The sequence below is a fragment of the Protobothrops mucrosquamatus genome, unplaced genomic scaffold (assembly GCF_001527695.2).
Source record: "Protobothrops mucrosquamatus isolate PMUCROS unplaced genomic scaffold, P.Mucros_1.0 scaffold_280, whole genome shotgun sequence".
Classification (NCBI taxonomy): domain Eukaryota; kingdom Metazoa; phylum Chordata; class Lepidosauria; order Squamata; family Viperidae; genus Protobothrops; species Protobothrops mucrosquamatus.
This window is the reverse complement of record NW_015386356.1, coordinates 2426588-2449987: the sequence shown is the minus strand read 5'-3', so window position 1 is coordinate 2449987 and position 23400 is coordinate 2426588. Positions and strand designations below refer to the sequence as shown.

Here is a 23400-nt window from a genome sequence, read left to right as displayed (position 1 = left end):
AGCAGTCCTTCCTTTATTTTTGATCAGAACAAAGATTCATATAGCAGCTTACTGCTGGTAAGTTTAAGCTGGGCATGAAGGCAGTAAACGTTTCTTGCATCTTCTCTTCTAAGAAATGCTTATTATGCTTATAATGTGAATCACTTGTTTCTAAGCAACTTTTGTTAAGCACAATTTAGAGTGTGGAGAGTGCTCGGGACTTCCCTCGGCCGAGCATCACAGGCACTCAGGGCCTCACTCATGCGAGCGTCACGAGTGCGAGCAAGCGCTTGGGGCCTCACTTGCACCCTCATTTGCGCAAGTTCTTGGCCCCATTCACACAAGCAATGTGTGCTCGTGCTGCGCATGCACGCACCTGCCCCTCTCACAAAACCATCCCCTTTTCCCCCCCTCCCCCCAGCCCACCATCTGGAATGATTGGGGAACTCTGTTCTAGTTGATTCAATGTTTTGGTCCTTCATTTTACTGTAAAGTTGTTTGAAAGGTGACTTGTTGGGCTATAATTAGACTTTCTATCCATTCAGGATATTGTTGTTATTTTATCTATTTTCAATATCCATGAAATATCAGCTAAGTGATTATGCAGAGGAGAAAACTTACAGTGCTATATCCAGAAATAACCTTGAACATCAAATTTACATTGAATTTTATGATGTTCTAACACAGTAAATTTATAACAGATCCTTCTGCTTTTTCCAAAGAAGAGAATACCGAAACCATAGAAATGTTTCAGTAGAAGTTTAACTCTGGCCAAAATAAATTGTTGATAATGTCACCTTGTATGACTATTAGTGATGAAGATTTTGGATTCTTCCCACATTAGGTTCCAAATATGCTGGTATTTTATTTTCCAAATACCTTAGTAAATTAAGGGTAGATTTGTTCTCACAGGATAGGAATACTGGCAGAAGTATCGAGAGAAATGAATGAAGAGAACAAAATTAAAGAGACAGAAGAAGACAAATGCACAGATAGCAAGAGAATGAGCTTTAATTTGGAACAGGCAGGTAGTACTGATCATGAGAAAGACACCAACCTTACAGAAGTAGATCTCAACGAAGAAATAATGTCCCCAATACTGGTGAGTATTTTAAATTACATTTCCTATATGGCCTAAAATGCCTTTTATAGTTGAGCCATAATATTTGTCATCGCAAATTTCTCAAAAAGTTTTCAGTTAAATGTACAAATTTAGTATAGCATTTAATACATGTAGTGATTTTGAATTGGTACTTTAAAGACTTGAATTTGTTTTTGTTGCATAGTACAAAAAAAGAGAAGGAGCAAGGAAAAAAAAATACTTAGAGCAGCCACAGAAAAATATTTAGCTTGCTAGTTAACATTTAATGCTTATTTCTTCGATAATTCATGTTTAATAATGGATGTTTTAAATATTTAATAAGTTATTTAATGTTTAAATTATACTAGCATACACACTTAATATTTTTATTTTTGCAACTGTTTTGAAGTTTTAATAACAAGGGCTGAGCTCTTAAAAACAGTGCTAGAAGGGAGATTATATATGTGATGGATGAATCAGTTCATTTTCCATCCATGAATTATAAATTTTGCATATGTTCATTTTTAAATCTGTTATGCCGTACTCCCTCTTTAAACTGCAATTTTTAAAAATAATCCATATAAAAATCTGTATTTGACTATTTACATTTGGCCATATTTTTCTCAAACATACATATTTTATATGATTTGCGTTTTTTTTTAAAAATCTGGAATTTAGATCTGCAATCTGACATTTAGAAAATTATGGAAATTGAAGGATTATACTTTTCAGTCCACATATTTCACCAAAAGTATGAATCAATTTGTTTCTCTTTAAGTGTACATTATTCAGGCATTCAGTATGCTAGAAGCCTAAATACTGATATGTAATCCAAGAAATATATTACAGGTAGTCTTTGACTTGTGACCACAAACGGGACCAGAATTTCTGTTGCTAAGTAAGGCAGTGGTTAAGTGAGTCATGCTTAATTTTATGACCTTTTTTGCCACAGCTGTTAAGTGAATCACTGCAGTTAAGTAAATTATCCAATTGTTAAGAGAATCAGGCTTCCCCCATTGACTTTGCATGTCAGAAATTGGCTAGGAAAGTTGCAAATGAGGATCACATGACTCCAGGATTCTGTCATAAATAAATGCCGGTTGCCAAGTGTCCAAATGTCAGTTACATAACCATGAGAATGCTGTGATAGTTGTAGGTATGAGGACCAGTTGTAAGTCACTTTTTCAATTCTGTTATAACTTTGAACAGTCACTAAACAAATGATTGTAAGCTGAGGACTATGTGTAAAAAAATTAAAATTTTGCTATCAATTTAAAAAATGTGCCCACCAGTAAAACAATATATATGAAGATTTTTTAAAAACATTTATACAGTAACTATCGCTGGCAGATACCATTATAGGAAGAGATGTTCCCTTCTCTTAAATAAAGGAATAATTTCTAAGATGGTGCCTGGTTAGAAATACTAGAAGCCACAATTCCAATATTGTATAATTGTTAAGACATTGGATTTGGATTGGGAAAACTAGGAAACTGGATCTCCACTTCATACTCCTCAAACTTATTACTATCACAGTGTATCCATAGTCACATGATCAAAATTCAATTGTCATAAATATATGCCTGGCAACTAGCATATATTTATGACAATTATGGTATGGGGTCATCAACATTTGCGACCTTCCCAGGGGTTTCCAATAAGCAAAGTCAATAGGGGAAACTATATTTGTTTTTTGACTGCATGGTTTGCTTAAAGATCATGGTGATATGCTTAATGACCATGGCAAAAAAAAAATTGTAAAATTGGGTGTGACTCACTTAACAACTGAATAGCTTAGGAGCAGAAATTTTGGTCCAATTGAGGTTGTATGTCAAGGACCACCTGTATAATGGAAAACACTTGAAAAGTTTAGAATTCTAATTCAACAACTGAAAATTAGTTTAGTTGAGTTTTTTCTTTGGGAAAGGCTGTAGTCAAAAATAGAGTTCAAGTATTCATACAAATCCCTACCTTCAGTCCATGTGTAGCTAGTAAAGATTCTTCATAGAACCCTGGATAGCCATTGCCTGTTACTCTAGATCAGGGGTGTCAAACTGCCGGCCCGCGGGCCGGACGCGTCATCAGGAAACCACACCTACCCCATTGCCGGCAATGGCAAAAAAACTCTGATACATTGTGCGACGTCACATGACGTTGCGAGTTTGACATGTCTGCTCTAGATGAAAACTCCAAGGTCCCATCCATCATGCCAATGACAAGAAATGTTGGAAATTGTAGTTCAACAGCAGGAAGCCTACAGATGGCATACTATGATGTTGAACAAGACAGTCTTGTAGTTTTCTATGTTTTTATGTTTATTTGTTAATAACTATTTTACCAGTATAATTTCATCACTTCTGAATAAAACAATGACATTCCTAAAAGTACAATAGTAATCATCATTTAAAAGAAAATCTAGTTTTAGTTTTAAATGGACAAGGGATTTGTTTGTTTAGAATGAACTCATTTTAAGAATCCTGAAAAGAGTTTTTTTTAGTATGTGGCGCTTTATCTAGCAAAATATATGATGTGTCCCAGATAAAAGAATCTCATCCTATTTTTGTGGAGCACTAAATGCCTGTTTACTTTTTATTTCTTAAGAAATTAATGTATTTTGAGCCTTGGTTTTTGGTTTGAATTTAGCTTGTCTGTGTCATAAAGGCATAAATCGACAAGCTTGGTAAGCAGGTTTTGGTTTTCAACATCAGAAATTATGTATAATATATCCACAGGTTGATAGAGAAACAAATACAGAAGATAGGATTGAGTGTGTAGCTATACGACCCAAGGACAAAGCCAGCCTCAAGACTCAACAGCATCCCTTTGTCAGAAACAGCATGATAGTACGTTCGCAGACATTCTCTCCAGGCGAGCGGAACCAGTACATCTGTAGGGTAAGATAAAGAGTGTTCTCAATGAACTCTTGCTAACTAAAGACTCATTTAATTTCTTTGGCAGTGGCTCATTGCTGGCAGTGGGCCACCTCTAGAGAACTTAGTGTCCATCTGTCAGCTGTGAGGCTATGAAAATTATGGCTTTCACCTATAAAATAATGTGTAACTTCTCAGCTATTTGGATGTTAGCATTTATCTCTTTGTATTAAGCTAGAATAAAGTTGTTGCAATTAACATTCCTTCACTCTTCCCCTCTTACTGACATACAAACACATGGTTTGAACAGGATGCTAAGGCATGAATTGTTTAACCATGATTTACTGAAGACAATCACAATTGACTGTGTTTGCACCATATGCTACATTTAGTGAAATATATGAACCCAGTCATTCTTTCCCAATAGTCATGTGTAGAATTGGCTTGCAGATGCCAAAAATATTTTTTCACTTTTTTTACTGTTAATACCCATTTCAGTGCAAATATTTATATTCATTTTGCTGTTTTATGACACTTCTAGCAGCATGTAATTTTTTAATTATGATTTGCAACATGAAAATAGCACTTATTCTAAGAATACCTTCCAAAAGAAAGAAGGAAGAAGGTTCAACAAATCAGAATCTATCTACTTTTTAATTTCATGACAAAAATGAAATACTTCAAATAAAATTGCTGTGTGCATGTGAAATCTGAAACAATATGTTCACATGACAGGGACAAAATATCAAAAACTGTGTACATATGAGCCATCAAATAATCTGCTTTTCAGTATTTTCAACATTTATTTGCCCTCCAATGCAAAAGATGGTTCTTCATTGTAGTCTCTGTGAATCAATCCTATTGGTATCTGGGCTTGCACAGTGCTCTTTTGAGAATTTTTCAAAACTTGAAAGAGACTTGTGTATTTGTCTTCCATTGTCCTTTCTGTTTATCTTTAACTGCAGTAGTGGTATCCCTTGAGGAGTTCTCTGACACTGTAACAGCAAATTTTTCTCCTGATACACACATCTACTTAAAGTACATGATCAAGACTTGACTCTCCTACCAGGCTGTTACAAAACAGAATGGGAGGAATTGATCATTTCATGATAGGGCTTCGTAGTGAAATTAATTATTCTATCCAAACTCCCTTCAGTACCAGGATGATCAATCAGTCTCAACCAAGATCTGTAAAAATAAAAAACCCAAATGTAAAAAGAAAAAGACAATCAAGGACAATCACTTTGTATGGTCCAATTCATCATTTCCTTCCATTCTAAGTCAGGAAACCCATCATGCCTGTTGGTACAGATTTTCTGTATCAGCTTCCTGCCTTCTTTATTTGTGCTTTCATTTATTTAATAATGGGAATCCTTGTTACACAAAAAGATTCTTTTCCCTCTCGGATCACTCACACATTTTATTCCATACTGGAAGCAATTTGGGATTTATCTTGTATGTGTTCACACCAATCAGTCCAGTTGAAAAATAAAATTAGTAATGACAATACTCACTGCATATATCATCCCCTTGGGCCATGTCAATCCTAGATCATATCCTTCCAAGTAGGATGCCACATTGTTGCCATTAATAACATACTGTTAACAGCATCTGCCTCATTAAAATCAAGAAGTGAATGTTTTTCTGTATATTAAGTTATTTATGTTTGAACTGTGACATTTTATCAATATTGCATTAATTATCTCTTATGCAAAATTGTAGTCAAATCCAATAGAATATGCAGTAGTTATTTTTGCTAGTTTTAATACTAGTAGCTTTTTTATTTTAGCTTTATCCACTCTGTTTCAATTACTGTCTGTTCTATTTTGACAGTTGAATAGAAGCGATAGCGATAGCTCAACATTGGCCAAAAGAACTCTCTTTGTGAGAAATTCCACAGAACGGCGGAGCTTGAGAGTCAAAAGGGTAGGTGTTGTTTGACCATTTCTTTATTTTTCTAAAATATATTCAAATATATAATAAAGGTTTATTTATAAACCTAACTGCTATGCATGTTACACAGATTGGTGTGCATGCACATACAATCTCTTAATGAAGATGTAGATCATTATCTTGCCTCTTCTCTTATTCCAAGATTGCATTCTGATAAACAAAAAACAAAGATTTATTTCTTTGAAAACAAGAAGTAGCAAAAATCTTTCTTGACATTGCATTTCTGCTTTTCTCAGAACTTTTATAGTAAAACTCTGGGCATCTAAAGGGTAGGAGTGAGGCTGCAATATAGGATATGATCATAACTTGTGGTTAGTTTGCCACAATATATTTTCCAGTTGTTCTTGTATGTGGACATTTTTCTGGCAATCTTTTTCATAAATTTGACAATGCCACCTGATTTGTCAAGAAAATTGTGGGACTTGGACACAGAAAGCTGCTACATGCTAGTTCAGATCTTTGTCCAAGTTCACTATTGTTTACACTTTCTCCCCAGAGATATAGATTGGAATCTTTCCCAGCCTTACTTGGAGAGATTAAGGATTAAATCTAAGCATACAAAGCAAAGACTCTGAAACTGACTGTAAATCTTTTCGTCAAATTATAAATTTAGCACAGCAGTCAGTGGCAAATACTTTTTAGTTTAATTTAACTTTATATTAAAATTCTGAGACCACCTGACTTCACCGCAAGACTGGATAATTTATAATTAAAAAGAATCATAAAGATAACTACATATATTAAAGAAATTGGGGTGGAGAGAAATGTACATGACTAGAATTTTAACTTTCACATTGTTAATCAGACACTTTTTTTTCATCAACTACCAAATTTATACTCTGTAGCTATTCTTAGAATTGTGTTTTGTTCCTGGAACTGTGAATGTGATGTCCTCTTACACATTTAATTAAAAAAGGGGGAGATTGTCTCAGATAGTGTCAGAGAAGAGGCCTGTCATTTCCAGTTCTAGTGACATAGCAGACCGGAGAGCTGCTACTAAAATTAATAGATCCATCTCAAACAAGATTTTTTTTTTCAGATTGTAAAGCTAACATCCAGACAATTTACTTCCAAATACATCCCAAGGAAACTGATATGTCCTCAAACAATGTTTTATTGATATAGATTTATGCTTAATTTCAATTACATGGAACCCTTTCTGATTAGTTAAAAGGCAAAACAAGCTAATCACTTTCAAGAAAGGTGGGGGGTTTTTTAACAAAAAAAAAATATGTTCCTTGGCTTTAACTGTGTAATGATGTATCTAGCATAAATTTACCCATTGACTGACTTTCTTTAAAAAAGTGCAAGTGTTAATAGAATAGAACAGAATAGAATAGAAACTTTGTCACTTTAAATGTACACTAAATCAACATACATTAAAATAAAATTTCGTTGCATTCAGCTCTCAAAAAAATACCTTTATGCATATACCTACACACACACACACATATGACACAGAAACATCACAGTCTAGTTCGAATGTATACATATACATGGCGAAAAGAGCCAATGCAGCTGCAGCCAAACAGGACGCCGCCATTTTCATAACTTCATAACAGAATTCTTTACAGTACATGACAATATATGAATTTCTAAGCAGCCATGTACAGTATTATACAGCCAACATTAAGAGAGAAAAGTAACCCTGAAAAACCAAAATTTTCCTTCTTACTTAACACTATATATGCATACACCAGAGCTTTCTCTCAATCTTTAATAAATTGCATAGCTGCTAGAGTTGCACTGCTAAATTGCAGTGTTCCCACTCATATTTCCCAAGGCAAAAACTATTCTAGGAGACTGGGTAGCAGACACAGAATTAATAAGAAAAGTCCTTTGGCCATTGTTTCATTTACTCCAGCATTCTGTCATGGAATGGCCCATGGAAAGCTTACAAGCTTGGACTGCAGGGCTCTAACTTTCCTGATATTGTCCAACCAAATGCAATTAAGGCATGCTGCTTAAGGATTCAGAAGGTAATAAAAAGCTATGCCTATTCATAGTCATTGATTGCATGATCCTGCATGAACCTGTTTAATCCCTTTTAAAAAAAACTTGACAATCTCCCACAACTGCTAGCAATGAATTCCAGTATAACCAAGACTTCTATAAAGTATTTTCCTCCTGTTGGTCCTGAATCTTCTCTGTAACATTATATAACATTTTTTTCTTGCCTGTAAATGAGCATAGTACTAGGGGCCTTGCTTTGAGGGCAAATAGAACTCAGAATTTCTCAACTCTTGCCCTGCCATTTGCTACAGTAATGTATTTTACTTGCATACATTTGCAAGATAGCTTTTTTTAAAACGTTCACAATCTTAAAATCGGTCTTTTTTAAAATCTCAAGAGTTAGAAATATTACAAGCTTCTATTTTTTTCCCCCTGAGGAATACCCCTCATCATAGTTGTACCAAAATTGTTGTGTTTTGATATTGAAATAAAGTTTAAAGATGTTGCAGAGTATATTTTTACTGTGTTATCTCATTTATGTTGCCTAAGGAAAATTGTATGACAGGTTCTTATCTTAGAGGGATTCAAAAATATTCCAGTTCCATAAAAACAACTGCAGAATAGACACCCCTTAGAATTTAGTCAGCTGCAACTTCATTTGTACAAAAATAGTACCTTAGTGCCCACAGCAAATTTGTTATGTTTCATAAGGGTGTTGGGCTGTTCTCATACAGTGCATGTATTACATTATATTTCTTATTTTCTGGAATTCCTGATAATTATAGCCTACTTGCCAGTCCAACTTACAGAGAGCAATGCGACAGCGCCTGGTCCGTACTTCTCTTGACTTAGAGTTAGATCTTCAGGCATCCCGGACCCGACAGAGTCGCCTGAATGATGAACTACGGACACTTCGTGCTCTTAGGCAGAAGTTAGAAGAGATGAAAGCATCAGAGCAGACGGACCTCCCTCCATGTATTTTGGAGGATGAAAGATTCCAAAAGCTTTTGAAGCAAGCTGAAAAAGAGGTATGAACATGAAGCAAATGTATGATGTTTTAAGTGTCTGCATGTACAGTTTTGACCATGTGTTCAAATAAAATTGAAATACTCAGAATGTATACAATCTTTATATTATTGGTATCATTTTTTTTCCTACTACCAGGTACTGATATACATGGAGTTTCAGTGGTTTTAAATGCTTAGAACTCAGTGGCTTGCTGTCCTTGCTGGCTCAGGAATTCTGGGAGTAGAAGTCCATGAGTCATAAAAGAGCCAAGGTTGCCTACCCCTGGCCTAGGCATTTAAACAAAATGTTCAGAAAAATGAATACTGATTTAATGCGCTAAAGCATTTTTTTTCCATTCCATGCAGCCTGTAGTGTATTTTTTTGCTGAGAACTTTCCTGTTTTTTTTACTATTTCAGAACTTATCAGTATAGTTCAAATTATTGAGCCCAATATTCATGATGGTAATGTAATCTAATTTAGTAACATTTGGGTATCAATAATCACAGAATTGCCTTAGGAAGATTAGTTTTAGATGTTACAGGGGCTTAGAAGGTTTCTATATTTAACCAAGAGGATAGCTACTTTTGGGATGGGGGGGGGATTTCTTTCCATTCTGCCTTTAAGAAACTGCTTCTTAGTTTTTAAAAACATTTAAGAATATGGCAGAGCTGGTTATAAGACTGTTGCCTCCATGCTAAATATAGAAAAATCATGTTGCATCAAATTTAGGAAAACCAGATAATTAAAGCTGGTTTTTTTAATTAAACCACTTTCTACTTCTATAAATGACTAAATATCTACAAAATTCACAGGACGTTTTAGATTCTTAAGGAATTTCATTATATTTATTTATCTAATTTACATAGCTTCTCATATCACAAAATAATATACAATGGTGTACAATGAAGCTAAAACAATAAATATCAAAAACAATTGTCATTACTGATTACTTAAAATGGTAAAAATTAAAAAACAGAGCTAAAACTAAGAAATAATAGACACAGGGATGTTAATAGTAATGCAGCTATCTCACTAGTTCATCCAACTCCTTGGGGTCCCCAGGTCTGCTGGTGTAACTTGAGGGACTTTCAGAAGCTCAGAAGCATAAGACCAATCTCGCCTCAGGGATGAAGATTCCACAATGTGGACATCATAACAGAAATGATTCACTGCCAAGGGCCCATCAAATGTAGTTTCCTAGACAGTGGGGTATCATCAGCCCCATGGTGGCCTGTTGCCTTGTCCACACCTCATTTACTTTATGAGAAGAGGATCTCTATGTTTAAAATGACTGGACCAGATTGGACCAGTGTACACACTCACAGGGCAACAGCTGTTTTAACATTTTCATGGTCATATACAGCTCTGAATAGTTAAAAAGCATTCATGTAGTGCCATCTTCAGTTGTAATATATTTACAGAAGGAAGCCTACCAAGGAAATATTGTACATTGTCCTCTGCTGGCAAAAGCTTGCTTAATAAGAGATTTGCCTTTCTGGCAGGAAAAGGAATATATAAATTTTTGCTGATATAATTAAAGTGTTTGACATATAGGTGATATAGAACACAGGTACTCCTCAACTTACAACTATAATTGGGTTCAGAATTTCCATTGCTATACAAGGCAGTTGTTAAATGAATTGTGCCTGATTTGATGACCTTTTTTTGCCATAGTGCTTAAAGAAATCACTGCAGTTGTTAAGTGAACCCATTTTCCATCATTTACTATGCTTGTTGGAAGCCAGCTGAAAAGGTCACAAATGGTGAGCATATGATCCTGGAATAGTGCAACTATCGTAAATACATGGCAGTTGCCAAGCACCCAAATTTTGATCACATGACTGGGGATTCTGCAATGATCGTCAATATGAGAATCGGTTGTAAGTCACTTTTTTCAGAGCCTTTGTAACTTTGAATGGTCACTAAACAAATAGATGTAACTTGAGAACTACCTGTACACCTTTATATTCCATATTCAATAGTTTAAAAAGTGTCTCTTCCCCCCCTCATATCCTCACGTCTTGAAACCTAGACTGGTTTTTTGTATGTTTAGCAAAAATTTACCCTGTCCCATGCCAGACTGGCTTATTTGGAAAGAAACAAATAAAGAAATAATAATTCACTGACAATTCATCAATTTGAAATTATTCCTATACTGCATTGATGATCTCCACAATCATCTTAGGTCAAAGGCCCAGTGAAATAAGGTTGTTTTCATGTGTTGTAAAAAAACAGGAAAGTAGAGCAACAAGATCTTATGGCAGAAGCAAATTCCATAAAATTGGGGGGGGGGGGGAATGTCCACCACCCATTTATGTTATGAGGAGTCTCTCTCTTTGTAAACCACCGGACCAGATTGGAAAAGCACATGATAGCACAGCAAGATCTGTTTTAAATGTTTTCATGGTCGTGTACTGCTCTGAATAGTTCAAAAGCATTCATATGGTGCCCTCTTCAGTTGAGATGTGTTTACAAAAGCAGGCCTACCATAGAAATACTGTACCTATTACAATTCCAAAGTCAGTAAACACTTTAAAGACTTTAATATATTATGTATAAAAAGTTAAGGAAAGTATTAAAGCAATGGAGTACTGTATTAACACAAAAGGGGGAGTTTAACAAAACCAGTCAACATCACAGGAAGCAGATAAATGAAATATAATTTAGACTGTGTATTATATACTTCAAATTGTCAGAAAAAATTTTAAACCCTTGGCTAAAAACTGATTATAAAATTCCAGTTGTGCTTTTTTTCTTAGCTCATCTAAAGGGTAATTAGATAGCTTTTAGGGTATACAAAGCCACTTTGGCATGCAAGGTTTTTGTAACCTGCTGTCTTTTTTAGATGCTGTTAATCTATCTACCGGTGCTAATAAGAAGGGTTGGCATGCTAATAGAGCTTCTATTTGGGACATCACTTTCTGGTGTACAAACAGCGCACAGATTACAGTGCCATTAAAGAAACTGTCAAGAATTAGGTAGACCTTTTCATTCATTCAACATCTTAATTAAATCAGACCAAAGTCATTTGAATTGCAGTGGCAAGATGCCTTTCCATTTATTTCTGCTGAAGATGGTTTGCAAGGTGCTTACTTAAGTCCTCTATCATATTTTGAGTTATTAAATGTGGCTTGTAATTTTTTTCCATTAGGCTGAACAGTCAAAGGACAAAAAGAAACAGGGATTAAATGCAGAAAAAATGATGAGGAAAGCTTCAAAAGACGTTTGTCGACTACGAGAGCAAAGCCAGAAAGTGCCACTACAGGTGCAGTCTTTCAGGTGAAGAGAATTTGTATCTCTATGAGCTTTGTAAAAGTATTCAGCAATTTCTACATTGAATTTTCAGCTTCAGTATGCAGCAAATAGTTCTAGAATTAGAAATCTCTGTAGCCTTTGTGGCCAAATTATAATTTTAAATGTGACTACGTTAGACACAGATGGAATGTTTTTTTCTTTTCTACCCGTGTTTTGAAATGTGGTAAGTGACAAATTCAAGTGCATGCTTATTTTTAAAATATATTAGAATATATATATATGTCATATTTTATTTCTGCAAAAAGACAAGAAGGAGAAAAACTAATAATAGCAGCAGCAATAATTATGGTGGTTATGGTGTATGAATTGTGATGGTTGTGTTATATGAATTACATTTGAGTGGTTTTGTCAGGTCAATAATTAGAGGGGAGAACATGTAAAGCAATTAAATGTAATTCACACTTGGACTGAACGCGAGCTCTGACAGTTATAGAAAAAGGTATAAATAGTCTATGGTAAACTTCACTGCAGTTTCGATCATTTACAAGACAAATTAATTCAAACATTCTGAAGTAAATAATCAAAGACAAGATTTAGCTTTGGAGTCCCATGTCCAAAAACAACTCAGAAAGAACTAGTTCTTTTCAATAACAAGTAAAATACACTTGTTTTAACTCTATTGTCTATTAAAAATAAATTCACTATAATTTTCCTGAAATATTTATAGGATGGGCAAAGGATCATATCAGTTCTGGCATATGAATGTGATAAATTGAATGCCTAGGTATTATACTCATGAGATAGCTTGAAAAAATATATCTACTATTTCTAACGGGAATAGGATTACAGAAGAATTTTGGTTGAATCTTAGGAAGTTTCTGTCCAATTAACAAATTATTTACACCAGAGAAATGTTTGCTTCACTTGTTTTCAGCATCCTGTCAATAGTCAGTTTTTTCTAGTAATTCACCTGGCTAGAAACACATTGATGAAATGACCAGAATAAAGTTCTATCTATCTGTTTGTATTTGTCTGAGGAAATAGTGGTTATAGTTCAAATTAAAACCACGGCCATTTTGGTTATTGGAAAACCTCTCTGATCTCTTCCCTAAATGTTAGCCAATCTGGCTTTGTAACCACTAGCTAAGGGAATTTAAGGGAGCTTATACACAATAAATGCTTTTACCTTCTTGAGCCAGCCCCCAAGGCAGCTGGAAAGAAATGTTCTAACAATGGATCTTCCATCTTGGAGACAGCCTGCTGCTGAAGAGGCTGAAGGTGGCAGGAAAATAATATTTTCCATTAGAAAACAGAAAAAGGCTGAAATGAACTTCATATGTCAGATAGATGTCTTCAGAGGAACAGTGACCTGCAGTTGGGCTACTACAGGACTGTTCCTTTTCATCTGACCATGGGGCTCTGTGTGTCCATGGCCATTTCTGCTTCGGCTGCTACAGAGAACGGAAGAGTTGGGTTGTTTTGTTTTGTTTTTTGTCTCAAGAAATACTGACCTTGTATAACTCCTTCTATGATGTCACTAGTCCCATTGGTAAGCTCCATCTGGGAAATAGTCCACTGTCTGGTCATTTCCCCACTCAGAATTTGGTCTGGTTGTCCCCACGAAAAGAAAAGATGAGATCAGATCATTGCATTCATCTGGATCACAGTAATTGGCTGCTGCCAGAATTACACAGCAGCTCCGAGATCTGGTCAAAATTGTTTCCTCCATGGAGGATCTAGGCTACCCAAAATTCTTCTGCCCATTACAATCTTAATGCTACTACCTGCCTCTCCTTTCCCCAACTCCACTTCCCCTCAACCCCGCCATTCTTGGCCAATGAACCCATCTAACCACTGTCATTCCCCACCATAGATCCTAGTAACTCTTCTCAATTGCTGTTGCTTCCAGGCGTATAGTAATCAGAGAGGCTCGCCTTACCATTTCTACATCTGCATTGCTCTTTTCCCATTTCCAACAAACCCATTCCCAAGTGGGTGGTTGATCATGCCTGCCAACACTCCCAGTCTGCACATAGAAAAAAACAACAACAGCAAGACCACTTCAGTGAACAGGAGCCTGGGCCAGATCTCAGACAGCAAAATACCTGAGCACTATCAGGGTTCAAGTTAGTGACTCATGCTGTGTCTGTTCCAGTTGCCTCAGCTCTCTCCAGCCATATCTCAGGTTTCCACTCTGCACTGCTTCTTGCTGGAAAAGTGGAGCAAAGATGCCAAGGGGCTTAGTGGCATTGCTGTACTGGGTGCATAAAGATAGACACTCTAGCCCAGTGATGGCGAACCTTTTAGAGGCCGAATGCCCAAACTGCAACCCAAAACCCACTTATGTATCGTCGGGTGCCGGATGGGTGTGGCCCATTGGGTGGGTGTGGTCAATTGAGTGGGTGTGGTCAATTGGGTGGGCGTGGCTGTGGTGGTAACGGCAGACTGGGTGGGACTAAAAAGTTCAATCAATCAATTCCAGCTTTGCGAGATCTTTTTTTTTCTATGAGCAGTTGAAATTGATTGATTGAACCTTTTTTTTTTTTGCACATGGCAACGGAGGCCTAAAGCGAAAAGGTTTTATAAAACCCAGCTGAAGGCCTAGGACTGGGGCGATGGCGCGCATGCCCACAGAGAGGGCTCTGAGTGCCGCCTCTGGCACCCGTGCCATAGGTTTGCCACCACTGCTCTAGCCAAAACTTGCCATCATTACCAGCTAGCACAAACAGAAACCTGATGCCATTTAAGGTGACAAGAACCACCACCACCACCACTGCATTCCAAATACTGCCTAAGTGCTTAACAGAATCCAGTGGGGAGAGTAATGAATCTGCTGGATTGTATGTCTCATTGCATCCTCTTCTGTATTGACTTCCCTGGTTACTAAGTGCCTCCTGCCCCCATCTCTTCTGTTTCCTTGGAATGCAACACTCTTATAGTCAGCCTCTCATCCTCTTCATCCATCCAATCTACAAAGCATACTTAAATCTCCCAAAATAAATCCCAACTCTTGCTGTGTAATCAACATTTATGTTCTTATTCACCATGTTGTTTTCCAGGTAGAGAAACTATGGATGCCCTTGGTAGAAGAAGGGCACATTGTGTCTCCCATAACTTTCTAAACTACTTAAGTGGCCTATCGCAAAATAAATATTTTTACAGAAATATTATTTGAGCACTGCCCTACTTGAACTCAGTTAAATTGTATTTCTAATAACTGTATATTAAAAGCCTAAGGATTTGCTATATAGTGCTTTGATGCAAATTGTCATTTGCTTCTTCTTTCTTTTATCTTCTAGTATTGGAGTCTATTATATATTGTTCTACATTTAAATGCATTTTTGTTTCCCCTTATATTTATTCTTAAGGGAGAAGATGGCATACTTCACAAGAGCGAAAATAAGCATACCAGCTCTACCAGCTGATGATGTCTAGCAATATTTTGCATCACAAGGTGTTTTTCATTTTTTTAAGTGAATGCTTTTATATTATTGTTCTACAATCTTTTAAAGACATCTTTTTGAATTCAATGTAGATATTGTTTATAAAATATAATACACCACGCTCTAATGTAACATTTCAGACGTGCAAACTGTTCCCTCTGTCTTTTCTCTAGAAATGTAAAGCAAAATGTGTTTGATACACCAATGAGGCTAATTTTGTACAGTTTGTATATGTAAGAACAAAGGAAATCTTATTATGTATATCCTATTGAACTGCACTGCTGCTCTATATCATGCAATATGTTCAATATGTTTCATTTTCCCTGCTTATTTTTTTTCACAAGGACAGACTGAAAACGGCTGTTGAGCCATCTAATCAGTTTTGAATAAAGAGTGGTGGTACTACTACTACTAGTACTACTACTAGTAGTTGTAGTAGTAGTGTGTACATAGATTTCAGGAAATGTGAGTCCTCTTCCATGCCAGCAGGTCTGTCTAGTGCAGGGGTCCTCAGCCCCTGGTCCGTGGACCAGCACCGGGCCACAACATGCCAGCAACCGGGCCGCACAAACAAGCAAAGCCCCATCCGCTACATGCAGGCAGCACACGCCCTCTCTGGTCTGCGGAAAAATCTTTCTCCACAGAACCGGTCCCTGGTGCCCAAAAGGTTGGGGGCCTCTGGTCTAGTGCATACAGGTGCTTTTTAGATTTCTGCTGTTTACATTGGAACTTTCAACTCTGACAAAAAAAACCCTTTTCCCTTTCTATCTTTTTTTGAATGAAGGAAGAGGCCTAGAATACTAAGCTGGAAGAGTATCCTTTTTGAATGTATTGAATTTGGGGTCGTATTTCAAGTCTCACTGTATAGCCCTCCATGTGTTAAAATTGATGATATCCAAATGACAGCTGTTTTGGGAAAAATGAATCCAAATTCACTTGCAAAATATTTTAAACCTAAATATTCAAAGAATGAAAATTAAAACTAATATGTAAATATATTTAGTAAGAGCTTATTAAAATAGTTACTTTCATGGAGCCCAAACAGACTCATTTTCACAAGAATTGTTCTTAAGAAATGCATTTATCTAAGGCAGTGCTTCTCAACCTTGTCAACTTTTAAGATGTGTGGAGTTCAGCTCCCAGAATGCTGGGGAAATCTTGGAAATGAATCCCACACATCTTAAAATCGACAAAGTTGAGAAACACTGATCTAAGCATCCATTGTATATTATTGTCATAAAGATTTCTTCTGATAATGAGCCCTTAAATAATATTAGTTGGGTTAAAATTAAATGGACCATGTAAATTGGTTCCTAAATTAATTATGGCACAATAAGAATTAAACTTGATCAATAACATTAGTTTGTTTAAACAGCAACAGGTTTAGTTACAAGATGATTTTTTTTTAATCAGGTTATTCTCCAAAATCAGCTTCTGGCTAGAAGTTTACAATAGGCAGTAGGCAAAGGTGCTTCACAAAGCACATGTGGGCACATCTGAAATCCCACCCCACCCCACCCCTTTCTCAACTCGCTGCACATCTTCCAGAAGGCTCAAGTTGGAATTAGAGGTACTTTACTAGCTGACCTTGGGTTATCGTGCATGTATAAATAAACATGTGCAGAGTCTGTGAACATATTTAAAGTCTAGAAAACCAATGCCAAAACTTTGGAAGGATCTCTTCAACGAAGTTTGCTTTATTCAGCCCATCAAGGGGTTTTGCATAGCCATAGTACAGAGACAAGTTTTCTTGGCATCTTCACTTCCCTTGGTAATTCACATCTGATAACCAGGTACTGATTAGTATTGATGTCATCATCATGGAACACACAGTAATTAATGCTTTGTTTCAGCTGTGATGTCACAGTTTTGTAGACCAGACCAAAGCAAGGCATCTAATTGCTAAGAAGGGATTGAAGAGCTAGTAGTAATAAGCGTCTTTTACTAAATTAAATCTGCATGCCATACTCCCCATTGACTAAAGTAGAACTTCTCAGTTTGTAAGGTTATTTAAACAATGTAACTATTGCTTCCACCCTGTGGTAAGATAATGAGAGCATAACGGTTATTTAGGCAGTTTTAAAGCCATTTGATGAAAGTGACACACAGTTCTATATGTGATACGTATTCACATACACACAAAAATAGCCACCGAGGAAACAAAAAACTTCTATTAATCGCATACTTGTTCATTTTGCAATATAATTGTATATTGACATGCTGTGTTTTATTTTTCAAGGATATAATAGTATTATTGAAAAAATAGGAGAACATTTACAGTATGTTCATTGCCATTCTTAGAATTACAGAAGGAAATAAATTATTGTGTCTTAATTTATTTTTGTAAATCTCCCAAAGGGTCCTATTATTATGCACAACAATGTGTAATTATTCAGATCTTTTCAACATTACTTCTAACTTGGAGGCAGGAAACTAATTGTGCTTAATATTTTCTGGGTGCCTCTCTTTTTTAACCCATCCTTTAGAAGTGAACTAAATATGTACATGCCATTTACTCTGTCAAGGTCAATGTCTAAAAGCAGAAGTCGCAAAGTTATTTAATATAGAAATGAAGGCTGATAGTTTCAGCTTCTCAGTTTGACATTACAGTATAATAATGTGTTTAGAATGATGTATAGAGTTGTATGTTGTGATTTATTTATTTTCAGTCTTATTTATGTACAGTACAGTTTAATATAGTTCAGTTCTGCACATTTAAATTTGCAGGTTAAAGAAAGCTACTGTGCAAATTGTTTTAGGGACACATACAAATATACCTCCCTCTTTCTCTTCTAAATGTATGCCACAATGTTTAGACCAATGTTTAGAGAGAAACAAAAAGAATAATATATTGGCAAGACAAATTTTGTTGGCTGTTTATAAAAAGGTTCTTCTATGCATGCCTTCTTTCACATGCTAAAATTGCAGCAATCTCAACTAATACTTAAGAAAACATTTTGAAGTTCTGGAAGTCTTACACAAAGTCTGTTTAGAGTTTGAAACAATTTTGAAAACCGTGATCATGGACAAATATCAGTCAAGTCTCATGCTACACTAATATCATTTTTATCATAAAAGTTACCTATCAGAGAATAGAACAAATGTAATCATATCTTGATTATCATTACTTTAATACAATCCTGTATATCATATTACAAGTATTACAAGTATTATACAATATTGTTTAGCCAAATGAACAAAGTGTTAGCAAATCTTTTATTGGATTAAAATAAACTTCAATTTTTATACAGTCATGTTATATTTAAGTATTAAGTGCTTAGAACTGAACTAAATATTTAATCAGGTTATATCACAAATGTCTTCTATCCTAATATTGTCTGTATGTGTACACATCACCTAGATTAACCTTTGTCTCTGCACTTTTCAGTTGTTTCAATGACTTGGAAAAAATAGTTTTTTAACAGTATTTTTGCATGCTTCTATTCTTTACAAATACCAGTTAAATCAAGTTTATGTGATTTGTGCAAATGTTCACATAAAAAATTCACCAATAAGACCATGTCATAATGGTGGTCCATTAATCAGTATTGTGGATGGGTGGTTTATTTAGTAACAATGATTATGTAAGCTGTACTTACAAGGTCTTACAAAAATCATAATCCATAACAGTGTATGATTTTTTTCTGATAGCATTTTATACACTAGGATATGATATAAAACTGACTGGATCTGAAACTCAGAAATGAGAGCAAGTCCGTGCTCTATTTTCATCCCTATTTCCAGAATGGGAAATATATATTGTAATACAGAAAAGTTATTTTTAAAAATACATTTTATGACACTGGAAATCTGGACACTTCCAATATTAACAGATATGTAACAGGTAGTAATATCTGTTTATATAATACATTGAAACGTGTTTATTTAACTAATAATACAAACCAAACTATATAAATATAGATTATGCTAAACAGAAATAGATATAATTTTCATCCTAAATTTAATTTATATATAATTGGCAGATTTTTTTAGTTTGATTTAGCTATTGTCAAAAAGACTAACTCTTCTGTGCATTTCTTCTGTGGCCTAACAAAAAGAATTATGATCAATTCTGCGCAGAGAAGTAGAAATCCACTGGTAACCAATGAATACTGTATTCTCATATTCCCATCTGACAGCAATCTTTTGAGTAGCCTCCTATCAAATTTCAACAGTGGGCATACTTCAGAGCAACAGAGCACATCAATGTTTATACAACTAGCACTTTTTGTAGCTTTTATTCTTGATGTTCTGACACCAGACAACTGTCCATTTGTGAAGAGTGTTAAAATTCTGTAAACCTTGACTTCTTTAGGCAAAGCTAAAAGAAAAAAAAATACATTTTACATTATGTCCTTTGTTTCCTTTTTGCACTACCTATGTAGCTTTCCAGAGCACGTTCCTTCATTTCATAAAAAATAAGGCTATTCCAGCCTTGAAAGCTACTTAATAGGTTTAACAATATTTCCTTATAAAATACCATTAACTTTTCCATTAAGCAATATAATCAGAAGTATGCAAGTTTTAGCATTTGTGAATATACTGATAGATTTTGAGTTGGGGATTAGTGAAGAAGTGTTGTGTTATTACTATCAGTAAATAGGTGCTGTAAATGTCACATTATTTGTTCTTTCCAATGATATTTTAATAGAGAAAAATGACAAATCATGATTTCAAAAGTGTTAGACTCATAAGATCCATTCTATACTGAAAATACAGTTCAAATACTAATATTTTACTTCTGTTTAGGAAACAATAGTCAATCCCTTACTTGGATAGATTTAACTGCATAATTGAATTCATATTCATTCAGAAACAAATCCACAGAGTTCAATAATGTTTTCCTCCAGATAAGTACAAATATAATTAACCTAACACTCTTAAGTTTGCAAATTCAATTATGTAACTTGGAACTGCTTAATAAAAGACATTACACATTATAAATGGATGGCACACAAGCAATCCAGTTTTTTAAAGATGTAAACAAAAAAATGCTGTCATCACACACTAAAATTAATAAAGTCTTTCTCAGACTTTAGAAAGTATATTGGGATCATATATACTTAACACTCAAATATCAACGCATAGCATAACAGAACTGATTCTGTACAATACCAGTATTTCACATCTAATTAAAATATTTTGTTAGCTACTCCCTTGTATCTTAAAAATAGGCAACAGCATACAAATGGGAGGGGGAAGAAACCTTGGTGTTTTCCATGCTTTAAGATGAATCCTAGTCTATAGATACAACTGAGATCTACTAACCAGTATTGTTATTTGAAGGTTTATTTAAAGGTTTTGCTGCATATTTGAATTTGTAGCAGAAAGTTTAAACGAGAATAGTCTTTGAATTTTAAGACAGTAGAAAAACAAAAACAACCAGTTCTGAAAATCAGGTACCAAACTTAGCAGTGTATGATTGTGTAATATGAGAGTTCATATTTTCTTATGACTTATTTGAGCTTTGGATATTTTTTTACAGTACATTTTAAGTCGAAGTAGACAAAAATATATGATGAAGTTTTCTATAGTCATTTTAATCTACTCTTGTTGTGAAGCCAGCATTTCCAGCTTTGTAATAAGAAGGATAACACAATTCTTGAAATAAAAAGTTCAGGAAAAATATTAGAAGCTCAAGTGTACTTAATCAAGTAAGGAACAAAGTGTCCTTTAATCTTAATTGGAATAAGGTTCCGCATATTGTGTTTAAGTGCATGAAAGGAAAAATAGGCTCTCCTGTGTTTCTCAGACTCTTAGACTTCGGGGTCTGTTGTTACTTTCCAAGTGTTGACAAGCATCTAGCACACCTGCCACTGTATAATGGACCGAGGACGATTGAGTATCAACAGAACAGACGCTGCAATTTAGCAGTGAGCCTCCAAAAATGAGACAGAATCCAGCAAACCAGCCTATAAAAAGTGCTTCCCCGAAGTCCCACCTCGGAACGATGTCTGGAATAGTTTCGTCCCAAAACTCCTGCACAGTGGTATGAGCAACCCAAGACACTGGGACTAAGGCTGCAGCTCCTGATATCCAGCAGAATATTCCTCCCAGCAACAATAACCGCTTCTTTAGATCCTGTTGTTGTTCTCCAATCTTTAAACAATCCAATCCAAAACTTGAGAGTAAGAGACCAGAAAGTCCTAATCCATTGGATATGAACATCAGAATCCTAGAAATTTGGAGCTCGGGAGGTAAAGCTAAAAAAGAATCAAATTCTTTGCACTGCATTCCCCCTTCTTCATGGACCACACAAGCTTGCCACAGTCCCATTGTCCAGATCTCCAATTCATTCAATTCTAAATTGAGATTTTTCCACTGAGGTAAATAAGTAGTGAGGCAGGATAAGACCCATCCTAACAGGCAAAATAAAATCCCTGCTAACTGCATTATGGTTCGGTTCACTAAAGCCATTGTAAAGGATGCAATCGGCTGGCTGGAAAATCTTTTGGCCAGGTTTTTTGGAACTTTGACTTTATATAGTGGCTGTAACTCCGATGATGGTTGCTCTTTGCTCTCCTGAATATAAGCTTTAACTATTAACCCTTTAAGAACTCTGAAACATGTTTTTGTTCTTCCTGAATATAAGGTTTCTTGCAAAGGACGAAGGACTCTGCTTAACTATGAGTTCGGTTTTGTGATAAGGATTTGATCTGTTACCTTTCAATTTGCTTGGTAAAATTATATCCCAATGCCTGATGATTGCAAGTCTGAGGATGAACAAAGAACGCTCTATGACCCCTCACCTAAAAAAAAACAACAGAAATCTTTGTGCTTCAATACGGATTAATTAGATTTTAAGTGGTGATAAAAAAAAACAGGCCTGTCTGCAACAGGACTTCATTGTAATAGCTAAATTTGAGATTTCAGGGCTTGAAATCAAGGCCTTGTAGAGAAAGGCATCCTTTTTTCTGTCTTCTGTACTACTGTACTTCCTTAGTTAAATGTATATATTAAGACTTATCTTTCATTCTCATCATTTTTCTGCAAAGAAAGCTTTGAAATATATTGATTTTCTGTCCTGTCTGAAGTTACCTTTAAATAGGCTTTCTTTACATCTGAGTTTTTCAAGAACAAAAGCTTTGGTATAGTGGTTAAGATGTCAACCTAGAAACTAGCAGACTATGAGTTTCAGTCCCACCTTAGGCATGAAAAACCAGTGGGCTGACTTTGAGCCAGTCACACACTCTCAGCCCAACTCATATCACAGGTTATTGTTGTGGGGAAGATAGGAAGGAATATTGATATGTTTGCTGCTTTGAGTTGTATATGAACTAATATGCAAGATAAAAGTCTTTTTCAAAAATAGAAGTTTAACAAGTGATGACCAACAGTATTCAAGAATCTACCATAAGCAAGGATTATTCATTAACAAATTTTTAATATAAATCTTAGAGATTGAGACAGAGGCATTTGTAACTATTTGATAATCCATTTCCTCAACAGGTATAACTAAGGTCTCATTCATATATATTTCCTTCACAAAAACACCTTCAATCTTTTAAATTACTGTGTTTCCTGAAAATAAAACTGGTCTTATATTTTTTTGCCTCCAAAAGAGGCATGAGGTCTTATTTCCGGGGGGGGGAGTCTTTTCCACTCACCTTGCAATGGCAGCACCAATTCAATCCATAGCTTGATTCTTGGCTGCAATATTATTATTATTATTAATTTAATTTATATCCCGCCCTTCTCCTTGCGGACTCAGGGCGGCTAACAACCAGATAAAAATGCTAATCCCAAAAAACTACAGATTAAAAACATAATTAAAAACAAATATTAATAATTGGTCTAGTTAGTTTAAAATTACTTTAAAACCCCCATTAAAAATTTTCCCCTAGGCCAGTCCTGCAA

The 23400-nt window shown here is 35.3% G+C and overlaps 2 protein-coding genes across 2 annotated transcripts in view; one reads left to right on the top strand and one right to left on the bottom strand.

Moving 5' to 3' along the window:
• The window catches only part of WWC2 (WW and C2 domain containing 2), a 135498-nt gene extending 119623 nt beyond the window's left edge, over positions 1–15875 (top strand). Inside the window, exons 18-23 of the mRNA XM_015831813.2 lie at positions 892–1081; positions 3793–3954; positions 5764–5856; positions 8622–8864; positions 11997–12124; positions 15469–15875. Coding sequence (XP_015687299.1) covers positions 892–1081; positions 3793–3954; positions 5764–5856; positions 8622–8864; positions 11997–12124; positions 15469–15535 — 883 coding nt within the window. The 3' untranslated portion in view covers positions 15536–15875. The remainder of the gene's footprint in view (positions 1–891; positions 1082–3792; positions 3955–5763; positions 5857–8621; positions 8865–11996; positions 12125–15468) is intronic.
• Positions 15876–21291: 5416 nt separating this feature from the next.
• On the bottom strand, positions 21292–21969 carry LOC107302683 (claudin-22-like). The gene has a single exon (XM_015831817.1). The coding sequence runs from the start codon at positions 21958–21960 to the stop codon at positions 21292–21294; it is 669 nt and encodes a 222-aa protein (XP_015687303.1). The 5' UTR covers positions 21961–21969.
• Positions 21970–23400: the final 1431 nt, after the last annotated feature.

What these genes read in the sequence shown, in the direction of transcription:
- LOC107302683 (XM_015831817.1), bottom strand. Translation starts at nt 21,960, where the DNA reads ATGGCTTTAGTGAACCGAACCATAATGCAGTTAGCAGGGATTTTATTT.